The sequence below is a fragment of the Perognathus longimembris genome, chromosome 4 (genome assembly GCF_023159225.1).
Source record: "Perognathus longimembris pacificus isolate PPM17 chromosome 4, ASM2315922v1, whole genome shotgun sequence".
NCBI lineage: Eukaryota > Metazoa > Chordata > Mammalia > Rodentia > Heteromyidae > Perognathus > Perognathus longimembris.
This window is the reverse complement of record NC_063164.1, coordinates 49,162,368-49,184,511: the sequence shown is the minus strand read 5'-3', so window position 1 is coordinate 49,184,511 and position 22,144 is coordinate 49,162,368. Positions and strand designations below refer to the sequence as shown.

Below are 22,144 nucleotides of genomic sequence, written 5' to 3'. Positions count from 1 at the left end.
TGGGAAGAAAGTCCATGAGACTCTTATCTCCAAGTAACCATCAGAAAACCAGATATGTAGTTATAGCTCAAAGTGGTAATGTGCTAGCCTTCAGCAAAAGAGCTCAGGGACAGTGCCCAGGCCCTGAGTTCAAGCACCACAACTAACAGAGAAAAAAGAAAAGAAACAACTATAAATATATAAGGCATTTCATAAGAATTTGGGGGTGGGGGGATAGGTCATGGGGCCTGAACTCTGGCCTGGGCACTGTCCCTGAGCTCTTTAGCTCAAGGCTAGCACTCTACTACTTGAGCAACAGTATCACTTCCAGTTTTCTGGTGATTAATTGGAAATAAGAGCCTCGTGAACTTTCCTGCCTGAGCTGGCTTTGAACCATGATCCTCAGATCTCAGTCACCTGAGTAGTTAGGATTACAGGTGTGAGCCACCAGGAGCCAGCTCATAAGAATTTTGAGTCAATTACAGTAAATTAAAACTAATTTTCTCCTTATATATTTTTAACTCAAGATTCTTTCCTCCATGCTGATTCAGTTTTCATCTTAAGTGACAATACCTTTGGTATTGACATTTTCTGTCAAGTAGTTAATTACAGGGCATAATAGAGAAACACGTTATTTTAAAGTTTCAGGAGCTTTTATAGGAGAGGAACGCAGTAACATGAGTAGTATTCTGATCTGTTTTGGAGAAAAAAAAAACAGTTTTATCTAACTTATAAAACAGAAGGTATGCCCTCTGATCCCACAAAATAATATTTATTGAAATGTACTCCAAGAAACAGAAACAAGAGCTTTATCTTTGTTGATGTTTTCTTTTTGTCTTGTTACATTTTCAGTCTCTGGGAGGGTAAGGAGAGGCACAGAAATGAAGGAGCAAATGGTGAACAAATGCAGCAATGTTACTCAGTAGATACTATGTTGAAAATGAACTGTAGAACTTGTGGGTGGGAATAGGGGAGAAAAACTGGGAGAGAGCTAGGGAAGGGGTGACATTGTCCAAAAAGAAATGTGCTCATTCCCTGACTTATATAACTGTAACCCCTCTGTACACCACCTTTACAATAACAATTTAAAAATAAAAATTTAAAGAAAATCCAGATGGTATGCATTCTTAAAGAAAAAATAAGGCTTAATAAGGTAGGATGTGGGGGGACAACAGGTGGAAACTGCAGTGCACATTGGCCATGGCAGTGAGGAAAAGTTCTCACTTTGTGTACATCTTGTTCTACAAGAAATCCTTTGTTATAATTATTCTACACATGGGAAAAACTAAGTGGATATAGGTAATATTTTCAGTTCTGATCCTGTGAGCCTGAGTCTCACTATCCATAGCCACATACAATTCTGTCATTTCCAGTTTTCATTCTTCATTCCTTAGTATCTCTAACAGTCCTAAAGTTCTCAGTAATTTTCTTTTTACAAATGCAGGAAATTTTTGAACCCTTTCTAAGCTTGTCTTATTGTTCCATAAATGGATATACTCAATTTATTTATAGGAAAATCAGTCTGGTAAATCTCCTTTAAGAACTCAACATAGAATGGTAGTTAGTCTGTACATATGCATTTAATTTTATTTCATGTGTTCTTTGCTGGTGCTTTCTAGTTTTATATGGTGCTAGATATCAGGATACAAATCTGTTTAAAATATCATTGTGTAAGTATATATTGATATCCTCTTGTCTAAGTGCCTCAGAAACATTCTTTTCTGATAGATGTTCCAGATGTCAGTTTATACCTGCTCTTAAGTACAAAATGTATATAGCCAACAAAAGTTTTATTGGACAAAAAAAAAAAGCATGACTTCTGAATAAAATAGAATTTCGTATTGATGGGATGGATGGGGCTGGGACAGATGTGGGGAGAATGAAGGAAAGGGTGACATTGAGCAACATGCATTGTACTCATTAACTGACATGTTGAAATAAAAAAAACTGTACGACTTCGATAATTAAAAAATTAGAAATTAGGAAAAAATAGGTTTCTTAGATACACTAAGCTATGTGAAAACTATCCTGAAAGTGCTCCTTGTTAAATGCTATAGGTGCCAGTGGTCCTGAATGCCATGAAATGTGGTATTTCATCTTTGTTTAGCAAAGCTAAACCCTGCTTTAACTATTATCTATCTATCAATTCATGTATAATTGGGAGGGGAAATATTTTTTTTTTTGCCAGTCCTGGGGCTTGGACTCAGGGCCTGAGCACTGTCCCTGGCTTCTTTTTGCTCAAGGCTAGCACTCTGCCACTTGAGCCACAGCGCCACTTCTGGCCATTTTCTGTATATGTGGTGCTGGGGAATCGAACCCAGGGCCTCATGTATATGAGGCAGGCACTCTTGCCACTAGGCCATATCCCCAGCCCCGGGAGGGGAAATATTTGATTGTAAAACAAAATTTATGTGTGTAAACAAGTATGTAAACATGGAAAACTCTACAGCCACTGTGTCTGCCTTGCACAAGTAGTCTTAAGCTCAGGGAAAGAGCTTTCCATTTTTATGCTATATTCCAGATACAGACCAATTCAACAGGAATAGCTACGACTTTAATGATGCAATCAAGAAGGGAATAAAAGGGGTGATATAAAAGCAATGCAGACAGGAAGGAATGATCACTTTCCTGGTATCTGAAAGATGAAAACAGACATTTCTGTTGAGTTTGGGATAGCTTGTATATCTTAGCACATCTTCTTTTCCAACCTCTGACTTTCCAGGGTTATCCCACACATCAGTGAAATGTTTTATCTTTTACCACCTGTTCTTACTATGGAAATTTCTGTTTAGAATATTTCAAGTTAGAGGAATGTCCATTCTGCAACTTAAATTCTTGGTTTCTCTTAAGAATTCATAATTAATGTGTGTGAAATTGTGGGAAAAAATACAAGACTTTGTTTAGTTTCAAATCCTATCAGTTAGCTCATGAAACCACCCCAGAAAGAAAATGGAAATTAAGGGCCTTGTCTTAATCCTTCTTCCTTTCATACCAATCTCTCATCTGATGCTACATTTAGCCCACTAGAAAGACAAATTTTCATTATATTCTGTTCTACACATACATACACACACACACACACACACACACACACGTCCATCAAATGTATTTTATTGGGCTGTGTCTAGTATTGTAGTATAGTCCTTTCGTAAAAGTCTCAACATATTTTTATCAATATGAGTAGATGGAACAATTTCTAGTACTGTTACTAGCATTTCAGTTTCTATTCTTCCTGGGTACCCATAAAAAGTCAAGTTGTCAACCTAAGATGCACATAATACCAAAGCCATGTGTGTTGAAAACCAAGAACAGTCCCACTGGGTCCTCCTAGGTCCTTAGATTATTGTACTGCGCTTAACACTTTCCTTCTTATTTGCACACAATTTTATGTCTCTCCACTCATAAAGCTTCAATATTTATAAAGCATGAATATCTCAGGCATTGTTCCTGGCTCTGAAGCTACAACTATAAGACTAAGTCCCTTAAAGAGACACTTGGTAGTGGTTTGGGAATACACTAATTATATAAACCACAAGATAATTGAAATAGTGTCAGATATGGTGAAAATAGAGCAGGTATGTGATAACATGCAATGTTACAACACTTGCTCTTTTTATATTATTTCAGAGCTTGAGAATAGCAGACAGTTTAGATAACTCTAGAGAGGTGGGAAAATTTTGTTCACTGTCCTTTACACACAAATATTGAGAGATAATATTGAGTTGTGTTGGAGCTGAGAAACCCAGACAACCTATGTAGCTATTTGAGAAAGTAAACTTTGGAACTCAATTATAACAAGTGGAATCTCCACGGTTGGAAAGTGCAGACCAAATGAAAAGCAGCCACTACTAACAACCACAGGTCCTCCCAGGATTCTCTGACAAGATTAGCTATAGGATGTTAACTTATGAAAAGAGAAGGAACAATCAAGAGCCCTTGGATTTATTTTGGTTTTTTTTCTGTTTTTTTGGCCAGTCCTGGGCCTTGGACTCAGGGCCTGAGCACTGTCCCTGGCTTCCTTTTGCTCAAGGCTAACACTCTGCCACTTGAGCCACAGCGGCACTTCTGGCTGTTTTCTGTATATGTGGTGCTGGGAATTGAACCCAGGGCCTCATGTATACGAGGCAAGCTCTCTTGCCACTAGGCCATATCCCCAGCCCGAGCCCTTGGATTTATCAGACCTTCTCAGTGTTACATCAATTCTTCTCTTCAATAAGTAAGTTCCCTGGAGGAAAAAAAAGTCTATATTACATTATTTATGTCACTCAGCAACATTACGTCATTCAGGAACAAAAATTATAAAATCTTGCTAGAAAGTAGAGCCAAATTTTAGAGAGTATTAACAGATTGATACTTTAAAGAATGTGAACTAGGGAGCTAAGGTTACCATTAGTTTACAAAATTGACATTTCTCTGGAGTTATAAGTGAAATGTCATATATTAGAGCCCATTTTCTCATAATGGTTCTCAACTATATGGTTCTCATAATGGTTCTCAACTGATTTTGAGATCTTGGACCCCTTAACGTATTTTAACTATATTTTCTAAAAAACCTATATTTTCTAAAAACAAAAATAGAATGGCATTTCCATTTTTGTAAGTTTTTATATAATGCTTAGAAGATAGTTGCTTTTGTTGTAGCTCCTCTTATGTTTAAAATCTGTTGTGATATGATATTCTGAAGTATATAATTCAATCTATTTAGGTGGAAAAGAATGAGCCTCATGAACCCTCTGAAAAGGTCTTAAGGCCTCCAGAAGTCATCAGACTCTAGTCTGAGCATCATTAGGCTAGTAGTACATTCTAATGCAAAAGAAAAATAAATCTACCCATGAATGAGTTAACTGTGTTCTGAAAGAGAGGAGTCTGGGTCATGGCATGCTGAGAAGTAATATTCCAGTACAGTATGTCACTAAGCTTAATAACTATACAAAAATTCTGAGATCTTTGTTCAAATGGAGTAAGTAGATTTGGCATGAAGCTCTAAAACTGGCATTTCTAGCAAGCTGTCAAATGATGCCAATGCTTCCTAATTCATGGATCTTTCTTGGATTAGTAATCTCTAGTATAGTATGAAATATACATTACCGAAAGTATATTTTGTTCTTAAAAGTTATTTCCTATTTACATAATAGGAAGAATGTGGAAGTGAGGCTGAAATGGGGGTAGAGGTGTGGAATAGTAAGCATGTGAAAGGGTAGGAAGAGTAGGGATACATAAGAAAAGAGAGGAGGATAAACTCATGTTGCCTACTATCTAAAATTTTATTAAAATTATATATTTTAAAGAACCTAAATACTGTACTATGACAAAGTTTGGCTGTTACAACTATCTTCAAATCAAAGCAAACCAAGGAATAATGTTGCTGGTGGCAGACACAGAATGCAACTGACATTTCTTGAGGGAGAGGAGGCTGGTATTAAATCTGAAAAACAAAAGAAAGGTTGTCCTTAATAATGTAAAGAATTGGACAAGTAATCAATGGACCATGTTTTTAGGTCTTATGGACATCATGTTACCAGTAGAGTAATAACATGAAATTATCAAATTGTTATGCTCATCATGTAGAGAATTTAACAGTTTGTTATAATTTCCTATGTATCAATCACATATTTAAAGGCTTCGTACAATTAACTTTTTTTGGTATGAAACACCTAATATCCAAACCAAACCATATTATATACAATCCTTCATTAAGATGAACTGAAATGACATGTTTTTATACCCAGCTTTAGTACCACATCAATTTGGCCACAAATTGTGCTCCTTTGTTGAATTTACATTAAGTCTAAGATCTTCAACTCTGAAATCCTTTGAACTTTTTGGTCACATTTTAGCTTATTGAAAGAGTTCTTTTTTTTTTCCAAATTTTTATTATCAAACTGATGTACAGAGAGGTTACAGTTTCATACATTAGGCATTGGATACATTTCTTGTACTGTTTGTTACCTCATCCCTCATTCCCCCCTCTCTCCTCCCCCTTTCCCTTTCCCCCCATGAGGTGTTCAGTTCACTTACACCAAACAGTTTTGCAAGTATTGCTTTTGTAGTTGTTTGTCTTTTTTTTACCCTGTGTCTCTCAATTTTGGTATTCCCTTTCAATTTCCTAGTTCTAATACCAGTATACACGGTTTCCAATATACTCAGATAAGATTACAGAGATAGTGTAGATACAACCACAGGAAGGTGATACAAGAACATCATCAATAGTAGAAGCTACAGATACACATGGGATGTTGAAAGTAGTTACAACTGTGATATAACAATCGTTTCCATAACATGGAGTTCATTTCACTTAGCATCATCTTATGTGATCATAAGGGTATAGCTATTGGGTTCTTATGATCCTCTGCTGTGACTTGCCTAAACCTGTGCTAATTATTCCCAATAAGGGAGACCATAGAGTCTATGTTTCTTTGGGTCTGGCTCACTTCACTTGGTATAATTTTTTCCAAGTCCTTCCATTTCCTTACAAATGGGGCAATGTCATTCTTGAAAGAGTCTTGAACCTTACAGAGAACTCTGGGTATTTGACTCTTCTCTTTTATACCAATTTGTTGAACAATATACTTGTTTGTTTTTTGACTACAGTCTCTTCTACCTGTTACCTCCTTTTGCTAGTACCCATCCCAGATAACTGCTTCTTCTATCAGTTTGTGTTAACAAACTTTACAACACTGCCAGAAAATCACAAAGCTAGACTAGTAAGGTTCAATACAGATTTGTCATTATGTAGAACAGCATCCTTACCAGTGCTGTGAACATTTTTTTGTGTATGTGTGCTGGCACTGGGGCTTGAACTCAGTGTTTGGGCACTATCACTTCACTTTATTGCTCAAGGATGGTTCTCTGCCACTTGAGCCATAGCTCCACTTCTACATTTTTGCTGTCTAAATTGGAGATAAGAGGTTCAGAAAAGTTATTTTCTGCTAGGGCTGGCTTCAAACCATGATCCTTAGACCTCAGCCTGAGTAGCTAGGAGTACAGGTGTGAGTCACCAGCACATGGCTGTTATGAACTTTTATTTGCATGTACTTTACAGTGTATACCACATCCTTTCTTTTCCTTCTTCCTTTCCTTTCCTTTCCTTTTGTGTGTGCATGTGTGTGGATGCCAGTGTCTGAGCTTGAACTCAAGGTCACTGGCTTTCTTGCTCACAGCTACTGATGTACCACTTGAGTCATGTCTCAAGCCTGGAATTTTGCTGGTTAACTGAAGATGGGGTGTTGCAAACTTCTGCCTGGTTTGGCTTCAAGCTATGATCCTAGAGGTCTCAGCCCTCTGAGTAAGATTTGGGGCGGGGGGGGGGGGGCGATCCACTGGTGTCTGGCTCTTCATTACAATTCTACAACCTCACTTGGAAGATTATACCTTTTACATTTAAATCTTTACAGAAAACAAAATGCATCATTCCCTGAAATTAGTTTTTCTCTTAGTATCCCTACCATAGTCACATTAGAAATCAAAGCATGGATTTTAAAGTAAGGAAAATCTGAATTTGAGTCAAAATTGGCAATGCAATTCTGGGAACTGTTTCTGTTCTCTGGGCTTTCTTTCCTTTGCATCTTGGAAATAAGTCCCAGTTGTGCAGGCTTGTCATGAGGGCTAAATGGCACTATATGTGAAACCTTTAGCATAAGGAATAGCACTCACTAGATGTACACATTCTCTCCTCTCTTGGCTGGTCCTTGAGATAGTGGCAACAAATCCCACTGACACTTCTTTCGCAGCTTCTTTAAAGTACACATTGCCATTTGGGCCTTTTATCCATTAGGAAAGCTATTATAGTAGCCAATGTTCCATCCTACATGCTCGTCTCATATTCATCTTTCTAAACCACAGCTTTGAACTATGAATGGCTGCCACATTCATGTCTGGCAAAACTTACTGCTTGCAACTCATGAAATTTATTATTTGGTTTTGAATTATGCACATACACATCTAGTGTTTGTAAGGAGATGACAAGAGCTTTTCATTAGTTCAACGATAATTTTACATTCAAATCTATTTTGAGTTAATCTCTGCAACTTTAAAAACATCCCATTTCTAGACTGGCAATGTAGCTCATTGATACACTACTTGCCTAGCATGGATGAGGACCTGGGTTTGATCCTCAGTTCTAGGGGGATAAAGGGTGGTAGAAATCATTTCCATAGTAAGGAAACATACTGCCAAGTAAAAAGTATGCCTGGAAATCTGGAATACCTTAACATTTAGAAGTATGTTCAAACATAGTAGAATCAGTACTTATGGCTGTAGGGTACTTTTTTTTGCCTGGTAAAGTTTTTGTTTTGTTTTTTGGCAGTCCTGGGGCTTGAACTCAGGGCCTGAACACTGTCCCTGGCTTTTTTTTTTTGCTCAAGGCTAGCACTCTACCACTTGAGCCACAGCACCACTTCTGGCTTTTTCTATATATGTGGTGCTGAGGAATCGAACCCAGGGCTTCATGTACACTTTACCAGTAGGCCATATTACCAGTCCCTGGTAAAGTTTTTAAATAGGCCAACTACTATCAATAGAACTCATTTCATATTTGCTTGGTGTATCTCTATGAGCCTCTGTTCAGAAGGTAACTTAGCAAAAACCATTTACTACCGTTATTTTTAAAGCTCATAAACTAAAGGTGATAATTGCTATAAAAATGGTAAAGTGGAACATAATAGCATTTCTGCCAACAGTTGATACATTTTTTTGTGGCATACTTTCAATGTCAGAAGTCTGTTAAAAATAAAAAACAAAACAGAATGATATATTCCAGAATTTGCTGCAGTGTTTCTTTTCCCCCATCTCCGGTTTGTCCTGGGCTAGAATTCAGGGGTTTGTGTTCTTGACTTTTTTGTCCAAAGCTGGTACTACTTGATCCATACCTCCTCTTTGGCTTTTTTTTTTTTTTTTTTTTTTTTTTTGCCAGTCCTGGGCCTTGGACTCAGGGCCTGAGCACTGTCCCTGGCTTCTTTTTGCTCAAGGCTAGCACTCTGCCACTTGAGTCACAGCGCCACTTCTGGCCATTTTCAGTATATGTGGTGCTGGGGAATCAAACCCAGGGCTTCAAGTATACGAGGCAAGTGCTCTTGCCACTAGGCCATATCCCCAGCCCCCTCTTTGGCTTTTTGCTGGTTGTGGAGTTGAATGTTGTGGATGTTTGCTCAAGCTGGTTTCAAACCATGCTCCTCAGATCTCAGCCTCCTGTGTAGCTAGGATTAGAGTCCTATTTAATTATTACTTTTTCATAATCAACATACTCTCATTGGGGGCATCTCCTGCAAGCAACCTGTTCCATAATAAATGTTTTGAGGGTTTTTTCAACCAAAGCAATATTAGGAATAGGTCTTTATGAAGAATGATTTTATTTAATGTGAACCAAAACAGAAGACTAGTTAATCTAGGTATTTCTCTATGACTTTAAAAATTTGTTCTGATTTTACTATGTACTTTATTACACAGCACGGCAATTTTCAATGGTAGTAAAATACAAGTTTAACATTTTAAACATTTTAGATTGGACAGTTATGTGCAGTGTTGTGCAAGCATCACCACTACATAATTCCGGAACTAAGTATGAAACCCATAAAACATCCACTCATTTCCCCTTCCTCCTAACCCTAATTGGCTTTGCTTGTTTTGGGTTATGTAAGTTAACAAAGGGAATGAGACATATTTAGCCTTTGTGTCTTCCATTACTCAAGATTCACATCTTTAGCATGTATTAGTACTTCATTCCCTTTTATGACTCAGTAATAGTCCATCATATGGATCTACCACATTTTGCTTTTCCATTAGACATTTGAGGGTTTTCATCTTTTGGCTTCTATGAACAGTGCTGTGATGAATGCTTGTATATATGCTTTTGTTTACTTACCTTTTTTTTTTTTGCCAGTCCTGGGGCTTGGACTCGGGGCCTAAGCACTGTCCCTGGCTTCTTTTTCCTCAAGGCTAGCACTCTACCACTTGAGCCACAGTGCCATTTCTGTTTATGTAGTGCTGAGTAATCAAACCCAGGGCCTCATGTGTACAAGGGAAGCACTCTATCACTAGGCCATATTCCCAGCCCCTTGAATACTTTCATTTATATCCTGGCATGGAATTTGTTAGGTTAAATATTACAGTTCGCTGTTCTAATACTGGGTAGTATTCAAGAAAATAATTTACACTACAGGAGTTTTATATTTGATTTAGACTATAGAGTTAACTGAAAGTAGTTGTAGTTCTTTTGAACTTTGTAGAAAGTAGCAACATATGTAGTCATTCTCAAACTCTTATGCAGAATCACCTGGGAAACCTTTGTTGAAGTGCACATTCTGAAATCTCAGGGCTGAAGATAGCATATGAGAACAGCTGGCTGGCTTTGAACCTCGATTCTCATATCTCAGCCTTCTGAGTAGCGAGGATTATAATCATATTGGTATTTGGCTCGTAAGTGATTCTGACTGAGGTGGCCTTCTTACTAGATTTCAGATTTTCTTATGGTTACTCTTTCTCAGTTGAAGTAAATGAGGCAGCAGCACTAAAGGAGTAAAAAATGTAATGTTCATATTGTCCTATGCCTAATTCTCTTAACTGTCCTATAAACCTTAACCATAGGTGACAACCTAATGGTACATTAAAAAAATTTCTTTTTGCTAGAGGAAAAATGCAATCTTTCTAGCACCATTCTCTTCTTTAGAAAAGGAAAAATATGACTAAGAAGCAACATGCACTATTAGGAACGAAATACTGTTGAACAAACCACCATATTCCTAAGACTCCAACTATAAATATGTTAGCTGCAGCTATAAGCATTGTTTGGACAACTTTTCACTTAAAAAAATGTAGCCAATTCAGTTTAAGAAACTAGCTGCCAGTTAGTGTAAATCCATTCTTAGAAGACAGACGGTAATTCATTGCAAACACAATTGCTTAATGCAACTTACTGAAAAACAACAAATCCCATTTCCTCTCAGTTTAAGGTCTCAAGTCCTAAAAAGCTGACATGATTTTTTGGATCCAGCTGTGTAAGCTCAGCCAAATCAACCTGGAAGGTATTTATAAGTATTCTAATGTTGATTCTTAAAAACACAAACTATCTTGAGCAACTGTTTTAAATCATATTTTACAGAATGAAAATATTCTATAAGAATAAACAAAAGCCCCAGAAATTACAATGTGCAGAATACCATAAAAAGAATTGTCATGAGAATTACATTAGGTTCTAGGGCAACTGTTATAGTGTCATCTGAATTGGACAGCATCTACCTGAATGAATTGTCTTTGTGATGATCCAAATTTAGACAAGCACAAATCACAGCAAAAAATTAAACTTTTCATCTTTAATGAAATGACTTTGGAAATAACGTACATTTCCATGACACCAACACTACAGTTTTGGGAGTCACAGTAAGATACACAGAATTACATCCGTAATTGTCATGAATGCCAATATTTCAAACAGTAATTTCTATTACATGGCAAACAAGATCAAGAAAGCAACCATCAAACAAAAGAGCCCCATGGCTTCAGACAAGGCAAATCCCAGGATAGCATATGAGAACAGCTGCTGCTTCAGCGAAGGGTTTCTAAAAAAGATATAACACAGGACTGTTACTTTAAAATAATTTCAACTTCTTTGGTAAATGTTAAAGAACCAGATTACTAGTAGGATCTTTGTAAACTGGGAAGTATACTAGAAGATTATTTTCATAGATCTCTTTTGCTTTTACCTCTTGCTAACCATATGGAATTGAGGTGGGGAGCTACCTGGTATGTACTTGTATGTACATGTATCTACATTACATCCACTTTGAGAGGTCCCGACCTCCCTCAAGGCTGACCTCAAACTTGTAGTCCTCATGTCAAGTGTTTTGGGTAGCTAGGATTACAGGGGTTTACTACTATACCTGCTGATAGTCTTCTTATTGCTGATTGATAATGCACATAAATCCCCCCAAATACAATGCAAGGCACAGTGGGGCACTTAATACAAAATGGCTATTTCAATAGTTTTCTGTTTCCAATTATTATAAGCACCATTGCCAACTGTTTCTTTAACTTACTCAGGAAGTGATTACCTGGCATAACCAATGATAAGACTGCCAAAGACTGTTCCAATACCAGCACCAGAACCAGCAACTCCTACTGTGGCAGCACCTGCACCAATAAATTTGGCAGCAGTATCAATGTCCCTGCTGATTGCACTGGTCTGAAATTCCCTTGAGATAAGATGGCACACAGCATTCTGGGCCCCATTAAATACGGTAGAGCCCTAGGGAACAGGAAATAAAAGCAAAGGTCAAATCAGCAAATACAGCTACTGTAATGACTGTACTGTCAAAATAGCTACTCTGTATCATAGGTGAGTGTGAATAGGTAATTAAACAACATACTAGAAAAATCAGTTTAGAATAATTCGATTCTGCAGTATATGGTGTGTATATTTTGTATGACTTAAAAATGAAGAAAAATGTTTTTCAATAGAGTAGGGCTTTCAATACTGGCTATTCTAATCTTAATACAAGCAACTCAAAAGTATAAGCTTAAATACTGAGAATAATTATTTATTGGACTACTCAGGCGGCTGAAGTTTTGAGTATATGTTTCTCTCATTGAGTCATTCTCTACATATTTTTATTTTACAAATGAGTGGAGAAAACTCCCCTGAAACTATTTACTAATGAGCTCCTAGCCACTCCCTCTCCCCCAGTCAAAATTGTGGTAAAACGTACTGGTTAGTGTTACCTAATTTCTATTATTATGGGGTTCTTACCTCTCCAGTCCTAGTATCTGGTCGAGTTAACACCGATGCAGAAATTGGTCTGTACGCCATTCTGGATCCAGCTCGGATCTATTAATAAAAAACGTTCTTGAGTATTAAGAATACAGAGAACACTTCAATAACCTTTCTTGTACCATGAGCTCTAAAACAGCAAGCAGCAAAAAATGGATCTGAGACTTATTACGTATTAACTTTAATCATGTTTGGCCATTTTTTCAATACATGAAGCAATTTTAATAAAGCTTCATTCTAATGAAATCCAAAGCTTGCTTTATAAACTATTTGTAATACTCTGAACAAAAATTCACATACCAATATTGCTCTTAACATCTTAATTACTGTAGTGCCACAATGCAGTTTGTCACCCCACATACTTTGGTTACTGTGGATCATTAAGTATATTAGGAATGTCAATATGAACACTGCATTAAAAATGGCCCATCAGTTAATAGGAATTCCCATATCTTCCTCTAAACCCATTAATCATAAAATTTAAAAAGGAGCTTAAGCAATTGTACATCTATTTAAGAATTATCAGTGAAACACTCTCATAAAGACATAGTCCAGTGTGGCTTCTCTGCCCTTGAGTGTCTACTACACTAAGGTCACAGGAAATCCCTTCAGAACCCAAATCTGATTTCCTAGTACAAATCCTCCAGATGTAGGTTCACCTAAACCCTCCAAAAATGGTTATGGAAACAATACCCCAGAGACGGGGAGAAGCCTGGGGCTGCTCCCCCATCTTCCTCCGCCCACGTATGAGCCAAAGTCCCTCCCTCTGCAGCAGCGAGTTTGACCTACAGATAGACCATGGAGAGCACAGCTGCAATGAACTAGGCCTCAGCGGCCTTCTCCCTCTCACCCAACACCCCAATCTTTGCTTCGACCCCCCCCCCCCAACCCATGAGACGCTCTGACAGATAAGGTGGGGGAGGAGCCGCTTCCGGCTGAGGAGCGAGGAGGATTTGTCCAACCGGATTGGGGCCTGACAGCTAGGCCTCGGCTGCACTCTGCCGCCTAAGCGGGGAAAGGGGCGATCCGAGGTGCCCCGGGACTAGGAGAAAGGGAGGGAAAGTGCATGGGCTAAGGGTGAGGGGAGAGCCGGGCCCGAAAGAGGACAGGTCGCTCCGCCCGCTCTCTGGCGGCCCATTCAACAACGTGGACGCCTTGGCCCAGAGGCCCAGCCCTCAGTCCCCAGGCCCGGCCCAGGTCACGCACCAGAGCGGGGGTGCAGGCGAGCTTGGCGCAGGCGAACATCTTCGGCTCTCGGGTGGCGCGGCGGCTGGATGTGGGTGACAGGCAACGTGGGCTCCTCTCCCGCTTCCCCTCTGCGGAGGTAAAGAGGCTTAAGGTCAAGTGCCCTCCAGGGGCCTGTCCTTCCCACCCAGGCCCCAAGGGCTCCCGTGCAAGCCCCGTCAGCCCGGGCCCCGTGCCCAGCGACACGCCAGCCGAATGAATGGTCCCTCTAGACCGCTGCTCCGCCCCGGCCAGGCCCGACTCTCGCGCCCTCCACTTACCTTCCTGGGAGATGGCGGCGGCAGCGTCGGCGGCAGAGGTCGAAGCAGAGGGGCTGGGCGCGCAAGCGCAGTCCGGCTCTTATCCGCGCCGCAGCACCCGGATGGAGAAGGCGGGGTGTTGAGTACGCTGCGAAGACGCTCAAGGTCACTTTGTAATAACTTTATTGGTAACCTGCCGAGATGACACGGACAGACAGACTAGCCGGTGCGGGGAAGCCGGGGCGAGTGTCTTTCGCCTTTCATATCTGAGCTGGATTAGACAATGGAGATCCGTTTTCTTTATTTTCACACTTTGTGATTTGTGGTCTTTTAGATTGTCGCTGCTGTTAACCTGACGGCCCCTTTCTTGATCATTGGAGGGCAGACTTTAATACTTGACAAGAATTAGCACCCCCAACATGTTTTCTTTTAAGGAACCAACCGGGAAAAGAGTCATGATAATGACTAGCCCTTTTAGCTAAATGAGGACCTTACCTGGAAGTGCTAGGACAGAAGTATGAGCAAATGACTAAATCTAAGCTTTGTCTCTTGGCAAAGTGAGCTTGGTAAACTTTTCATTCACTTCTGGAACTGGAAGAATTACGGTATTATATTGGGGAGGGGAGAGGTGTGAAAATGTGGAAAGGAATGACACTGGTCAAGATGGATTGTAATGATTAACTGCTTTGTTAAACGGCAACTCCTTTGTACAACTACTTAAAGATAATATATAAGTAAATATTTTTTATGTAGAATGTTAGACTGAAAAAAATGTCTGGGTGTTTGCAGAGCCTACCCAACTTTGTTTTTGCTAATTTGGGACAAACCATTATTGCAGATAATTGCAGTTATGTCTCAGGAAAAAAATAGCTCTTATTGAACCCTGTAAATATTCTTAAATCCTGCTGTACATTGAATTGAGTGGCTTTAACAAATAACTCCTTTGATACAAGTCAACTCAAAAGATTAAGCATGCCAAGGCTGGGGATATAACTCAGTGGTAGAATGCTTGCCTGAGATGTACCAACATGCTTCTCCAACTCATGTTTGATCCCCAGTGCCAAAAAACAAGAAACCAAACAATAGGAAAACATCCAGAATGTCTAGCTCAGGAGATGGTAGGAGGCTAAACTTTACCTAGAATGTTGTTTTACTAGTATAAAACATCAGCCCAGAAGATCTTACCTGGTTAGCACAAAGGTAGAATATTATCTAGCAGCAACCCTAGGGAGAAACCTTTAGAACAAAAATTTTAAAAAGAATACTTTATTGAGCCACCTTCAGCTGCAATGGTTCAAAATAACACCCAATGCTAATAGTTTAGACACAATCTATAGCCCACAAAATAGAAATAATTCACACATACAGTTGGACAAAAGATTATTACCATAATTTCTCAAGTACTTAATTCAAATGTACAGTATGTAGTATCCTAAGGTGTCTACTATAGAAGTTAGGCTTTATACTTAAACAATAGATCTTCTCAATTATTCTACATTGGAGTGCAGACTTAGTTTAAATGGCATTACTATCTTCAGCACAAAGTCAATAACTGTTGAGAAGGCAGGAAAGAGCTTGGATCTCATCGGGTTAAGTATAGACTAGATGCCTTTGACAGGAACCAATTTAGGGGTCTGAAGCCCAGCTTACTTGTTATGTTGAGAACCTTGAACATGGAACCATGGTTCCATGTACAGTTCTCGATCGATTAAATAAAACTTTGCTTGGTTTAATTCTAAGATTTGCATTATTAGAAAGTGGGGAGTGGATTTTTCTCTTTCTGTTATGGTATCGTTAAGTAGTTTGTTTGTTCTTTTTTTTTTTTGACAGGATATCACTGAATAGCCCAAACTGGCCTCAAACTTGAGATCCCTCTGCTGTAGCCTCTCATTTGCTAGGTTTATAGGTTCACTAGCATGCTTACTGGATCTTGGAGTGATACCATCCCATGCTGTTAGAGAGTGGATAGGTGCACTAAAAATTTTGAAGAAAGCAGTCATCTGAAGGAAGTAGGCTTAAAGGGAAGGGGCAGATGAATGGAGAGAGGAACGGTGGATGAATGCAGTTTATGTACATAGGTGAATGAATATATACATATATGAATGAATATGTACATACGTGGAAATGGAACTAGATAACTTCAGTAGATGGGTGGGATAGATGGGGAAGGAAAATGACGGAAGAGGTAACAGTGATCAAGATTAATTATACTCATAAATCGACTTGTTGAATTAAAATCCGTTTGCACAGCTATTTAAAGACAATAAAAATGTGTGTGTGTGTTTGTGTGTGTGTGTGTGTGTGTGTGCACGCGTAGTCAGGGGGCTAGGACTCAGGTCCTGGGCACTCTTCCTGAGCTCTTTTGCTCAAGGTTAGCACTCTAACACTGAGCCACAGTGCCACTTCTGGTTTTCTAGTGGTTAATTGGAGATAAGAGTCTCATGGACTTTCCTGTCTCAGCTAGCTTCAAACTGTGGTCCTCAGATCAGCCTCCTGAGTAGCTAGGATTACAGGCATGAGCCACCAGTGCTTGGAAAAAATAAATTTTAGCTGAATGCCAATGACTCGCACCTGCAATCCTAGCTACTCAGTAGTATGAGAGCTGAGGATCATGGTGGCTGCCTGAGAAGTATCTGATTTTCTGTTTCTTTTTTCTTGGACAATACGGACAGTCATAAATTGTGATACCTCATAATTTGTTAATATGTGATAGGCCCAAATGATGATGTCATAAAGAAGAAAAGATTGGTTCAATAAAAAGAAGTTTGATATCTTCCAAATACAATTCCATCAGTCTGTTTTATCCATTATACCTTTTTACAATGTGTCTCTGCCACTCATTTCATCAAGCAATAAAATCTATTTCTTTTCTCGTTAGAGCTAGGCTGGTCATGTGACTTGCTTTGAGCCAGAGGCTACATTGGCAGTGACAAGGTTAACTCTAGGCCTAGGCCTCAAGAGGTCTTATGGCTTTCATTCTTTCCTTTGTGTAATACAGCCACTATGTTTAGAGTTATGAGTAAGATTGCTGAATGTTAAGGAACCACAATGGACAAAAATCTCACAAAGGCCTCATAAAAGAAAGCTGGGATTTCAAACGTGTTGGTGAAGCCATCTTGGAGTCTCTAGCTCTATTCAAGCCTTCCCAGTCAATAACATGGGAACAGAATTATCCCATCTTTAGTAAACTTGTCCTAGATTCCTGAATCAAAAGAATCAAGAGCAATGAAAGAGTTGTTTGAAGTGACTTTTAAGGTAGTTTGTCAGAAAATAATAGGTAACTAACATAGAGTCCTATTCCCACTTCAAAAATGTTGAACTTTTAAGATTCCTTAACATTTACAAATTGCAAATGATATGAGTTGAATTCTTTGGTGAAATGTTATAAAGGAGATTGATTCAAATGGAGCACATTTTTTCTACTACCCTTTCTTTTTTCCTACCTGGAATATGGATCCAAACATTGGAAGTGAAACAATAATTCTGCTACTACAAAGGCAATAGCCACACACTAAGTATGGAAAAGCTGGAAACTAAAGGTCTTAACTCTTTTTCCTTTTGAGTAGCTATAGCAGCTCAAACTAATGGATTTAATAGTACATGAAACATATTCTATTGGCTAAGCTTCTGAGCTCAGTTCTGTTATATGCAACCAAATATAAATTCAAATAATTCTGTAGGTTTTTGTCCTTGCAGCTGTTTGGTCTTGGGGTGTGATCACAGCTGGAATGGTCTATCCCCCACAGAACTATATTATTTTATATTATTCTTCCCTTTTCAGTGATAGGGACCAATCAAGAGACAGAAACCATTGAAATTAAAATAGGGGCAATTTGATATAAAACATTGCTAACCATTGAGAGGTGTCTATTAAAAGGCATAGAGTAGACTCTAATGGGTACAATCATAGTACTATGGGAAGAACTACTCTCTAAGGCTGAGGGCAAGTGAACAAGGAAGAAACTAAAACTTTACAATCTCTAAAACTTGAAAATAAAGGGGGTTAGGAATGTAACTTAGTGGTAGAGTGCTTTCTAGTATGCATGAAACCCTGGGTTTGATTCCTCAGTATGACATAAACAGAAAGAGCTGGATATGGTGCCCAGGCCCTGAGTTGAAGCCCCAGGACTGGTACAAAAAAAAGGGATTTAACCATATGCAGTTGGTAGCATATTCTACAGAGAGAATGCAGAGTTTGCACAAAAGTATAGAAAGAAAACTGCTCATTCTGCCTCAACAGTTGCTTCTTTGCTATTCCTCAAACATGCCAACCACACTCCAACTCAGAGAACTGTACTTTTATTCTTTTAGCTTAAAAACCTGCCCCCCAACTGTCTACTTGGGTAGTTTGGTGGCAACCCACATTATTCAGGTCTTTGCTCAAATGTCAAAAAGAGAGAGGCTGTTGTGGCTCCATTACTCATTGTTATCTCCCCTCATAGCTCTCATTGCTACAGGGCATCATTTATTTATTATTTAGTTGGTTTTCACATTAGACTATTAGTCCATGAGAACAGGGATTTATTTTGTAGGCAATCAATAATTTTCTCAGAAATGAGGTTTGAGAAGGAAAGGAGTAGTTGCTAACACCACTGTATTACTTGATGCATTACAGTAAGTACATATTATTGAACATTTTAAGAAATAGTATTTTAAGTGGATGCTGTTGGCTCATGCCTGTAATCCTAGCTAATCAGGAGGCTGAGATCTAAGGATCATGGTTGAAAATTCTGCTAGACTCATCTTCAATTACCACAAAAAGCCAGAAGTGGAGCTGTGGCTCAAGTGGTAAAGCACTAGCCTTGGGCAAAAAAAAGCTCAGGGGCAGTGCCCAGGCCCTGAGTTCAAGCCTCAGGACTGGCACACACATAATTGTGTGTGGAATTGTTTTAGTAATGCATATTACTAAAAATTATGTGTGGAAACATTTTAGTAATGCATAATAATGCATAAGATTTATAATGCAACCTTGCTTGCAACCTTTGGTTATCCAAAGGTAAGTATGACTTCTGGATAAGAGATAAGGAGTTTTATAGCAGTAAAAAAGAAACATTTCAGAGCACTCCTGATACCAGTTTTTCCCTCAACACTAGTCCCAGTGAGGTATTTGAGGGCTGTGTTTGGAGGCCTTGGGCTATATGATATCGCTTGCAACCTTTGGTTAAATTATTTAACCAATGGTAAGTATGACTTCTGGCTAAGAGATAAGGAGTTTTATAGCAGTAAAAAAAACATTTCAGAGCACTTCTGATACCAGTTTTTCCCCCAGGATTAGTCCCAGTGAGGTATTTGAGGGCTGTGTTTGGAGGCCTTGGGCTATATGATATATGAGGCTGCTACATTAATTAGAGAATTTTTAGAGTTTCCACATTATAAAAGTGATTATCCACTTTTGGGTCATCATGGAAAGTAGTAAACATGGTTACACAGCACAAATCATGCCTCACTTGTTACCGTTTTCTGTGACTGATTTTATTCTACCTTTCCTTACTCATCTCACCTTTATAAGATTCTCTGATCTATGGACTTCAATAATTCAATAATTAGACTAGATTCCTATGCCATGTCCTCAAGCCAGTTAACTTGGCTTAAAGTGATAATGGCTATCTGATAATTTTAAGGAAAATGTGCTTTTGGAGGTAAAGCAATAAAGGGATCAGTCTACAAAATAAGGTCTGTAAGTGGAATCATTAAGTTTTGTTTATGGGCTAAATTAGGTGGTACTGAGATTGCCTTCCTTGTTTAGAACTAAGAATATGCTGCAAGTTTTAAGTATACAAACATATTTGAGCTTGATGCAGAAACATGAACAGAGCAATATCCACAATCAATAACTACAGCAAAGAAAACATTTAGAAATTAAAGGCTTTAATTTAGCAGGTTTGATCTGAGTTAAGAAAATTACCATCTGAAAAGTGCTTGTTCTATCAGGTTATACTTCTACTCAGCCTCATACAATTTTAGCCAGCAGGTCATGATTTCAGGGGAGTGGTTCTTTATGCAGGGTGACCACATGATAGTTGTGTTATGCCCAAGTTACGAGAAGACCACCAAGAAGACCACCGAGAGCCAGACGTTCCATAATGCAAAAGCAAGGCTTTATTCAGGCGAGCTGCAGATCATGCCACGGTCCTACCCATCGACACAGTGGAGGTTAGGAGGAAGGCCCGAGATGAGATTTCACAAAGCTTATAAAGGCAAAAAAACCAAGTTACAGCTATTTTAGGTGTTCAAGCAAGATTAGGATACAGGTACAAATCTGATTGGCTCAGGGCTCGAGGCATTCCGGGGCGGTTAGAGTTAAGCAGGGAATTTCCTGACCAGCTGGGCCCTAATAAGCTTGTCCTGCTAGCCGGGATAATTGGTGGCCTGGGTTACTCATAGTTTAAACAGACAACAAAACGGGGGCTACCTGAAAATGGGGTTTACTTTAACTCTTCAAGTTGCAGATTCTATCAGTTGTTTCTGGTCAGATTCTGTCTGTTCTGCTCTTCTTGACTGATTAAGGGAGTTCTTTCAATATGTTCTACTAGAAAACTACCTGCATAGGAGCATAGACAGATTTCCTGTCAGAGTAAATCCTTAAAGTACCAGCGAAACTTTATAAAGGCCTTTGATTCCTTCCTTCCTTCCTTCCTTCCTTCCTTCCTTCCTTCCTTCCTTCCTTCCTTCCTTCCTTCCTTCCTTCCTTCCTTCCTTCCTTCTTCCTTCCTTCCTTCCTTTCCTTTCCTTTTTCTTGTCTCTTGAGACACAGTCTTAATTTTCCTCCTTCTAGGCTCAAATCTGGCAATCTTTCTGTCTCTGCCTCCTAAGAAGCCAGAATTACAAATGTGTACCATCAAGCCACCAGAAGTTGGAAGCCAGCCTGGATAACATAGTCAAACTGTAACAAAACAAAACAAAGCAACTCCAAACCAACAAACAGGCACTCTTCAGATCTTTAAAAAAAATCAGGAGGTTGAGAACTGAGGATTCTTGTTTGAAGCTAGCCTTGACCCTTAATTTTGTAAAAAATATAGCTCCCCAAAAGCAAACGGTGCTCCAAAAACAAGATAAAATTAATGCACTTCATATAAGTGATATAGTGAAAATTTCAGACTTTTTGTCTTTGGTAGAAGTTGGGTGGCATGATGGGAAAAAAATGAATCAAACATCAGCAACAGCAACACTGTACTGAGAGTTTGTGATTTTTACTCAAGGCGTCTCCTTGGAACCATATACCCAGATACTCAGGGTCTACTTTCAGTCTCAGTAAACGTATAGCTAACTTGGGGCCTGGGTACCATCCCTGCACTTTTCACTCAAGGCTGGGGCTCTACCAGTTGAGCCCCAGCTCCACTTTCAGCTTTATTTTTTGGTGGTTAGATGGAGGTAAGTAGCTCACAGACTTTCTTGCTAGGACTGGCTTTGAACCACGATCTTCAGATTTCAACTTTCTGAGTAGCTAGGATTATAGGTGTGGACAACCTATTTTTTTGGTTTATATGTCTTTCAATTTATTTTTTATTTTTATTTTTTGCCAGTCCTGGGGCTTGGACTCAGGGCCTGAGCATTGTTCCTAGCTTCTTTTTGCTCAAGACTAGCACACTACCTCTTGAGCCACAGCGCCACTTCTGGCCTTTTCTATATATGTGGTGCTGAGGAATCCAACCCAGGGCTTCATGTATGCAAGGCAAGCATTCTACCACTAGGCCATATTCCTAGCCCCTCAATTGTCCTTTAATATATAGTTTCTCTTTTCTTCCTCTTAATTATGAGGTGACCCACCGGGAGAGACCATACAGACACAGAGTACAGCCAATGGAAAGTCTCTATTAGCCGGTCAACTACACTAGGCTTTCAGGACACCTAGGTGCAGTCCTGAGCCAGTTCTCAGGGCTCCTTATATACCCAAAGCCGCATATGGTTCTTTTCTGCAGAT

At 39.1% G+C, this 22,144-nt stretch overlaps 1 protein-coding gene across 1 annotated transcript; it reads right to left on the bottom strand.

Moving 5' to 3' along the window:
- Positions 1–11,265: 11,265 nt before the first annotated feature.
- Positions 11,266–14,366, bottom strand: Atp5mc3 (ATP synthase membrane subunit c locus 3). The gene is made up of 5 exons (XM_048345210.1): positions 14,245–14,366; positions 13,946–14,055; positions 12,719–12,796; positions 12,024–12,217; positions 11,266–11,531 (listed from the first exon to the last, which is right to left on the bottom strand). Exons 2-5 carry the CDS (start codon positions 13,982–13,984, stop codon positions 11,417–11,419), a joined length of 426 nt encoding a protein of 141 aa, XP_048201167.1. The 5' UTR covers positions 13,985–14,055; positions 14,245–14,366; the 3' UTR covers positions 11,266–11,416.
- Positions 14,367–22,144: the final 7,778 nt, after the last annotated feature.

Coding starts and splice junctions, on each gene's coding strand:
- Atp5mc3 (XM_048345210.1), bottom strand. CDS start 13,984: ATGTTCGCCTGCGCCAAGCTCGCCTGCACCCCCGCTCTG. Junction 12,797..13,945: donor TCGCCTGCACCCCCGCTCTG/GTGCGTGACCTG, acceptor TTTTATTAATAG/ATCCGAGCTGGATCCAGAAT. Junction 11,532..12,023: donor CTTATCATTGGTTATGCCAG/GTAATCACTTCC, acceptor TATCTTTTTTAG/AAACCCTTCGCTGAAGCAGC.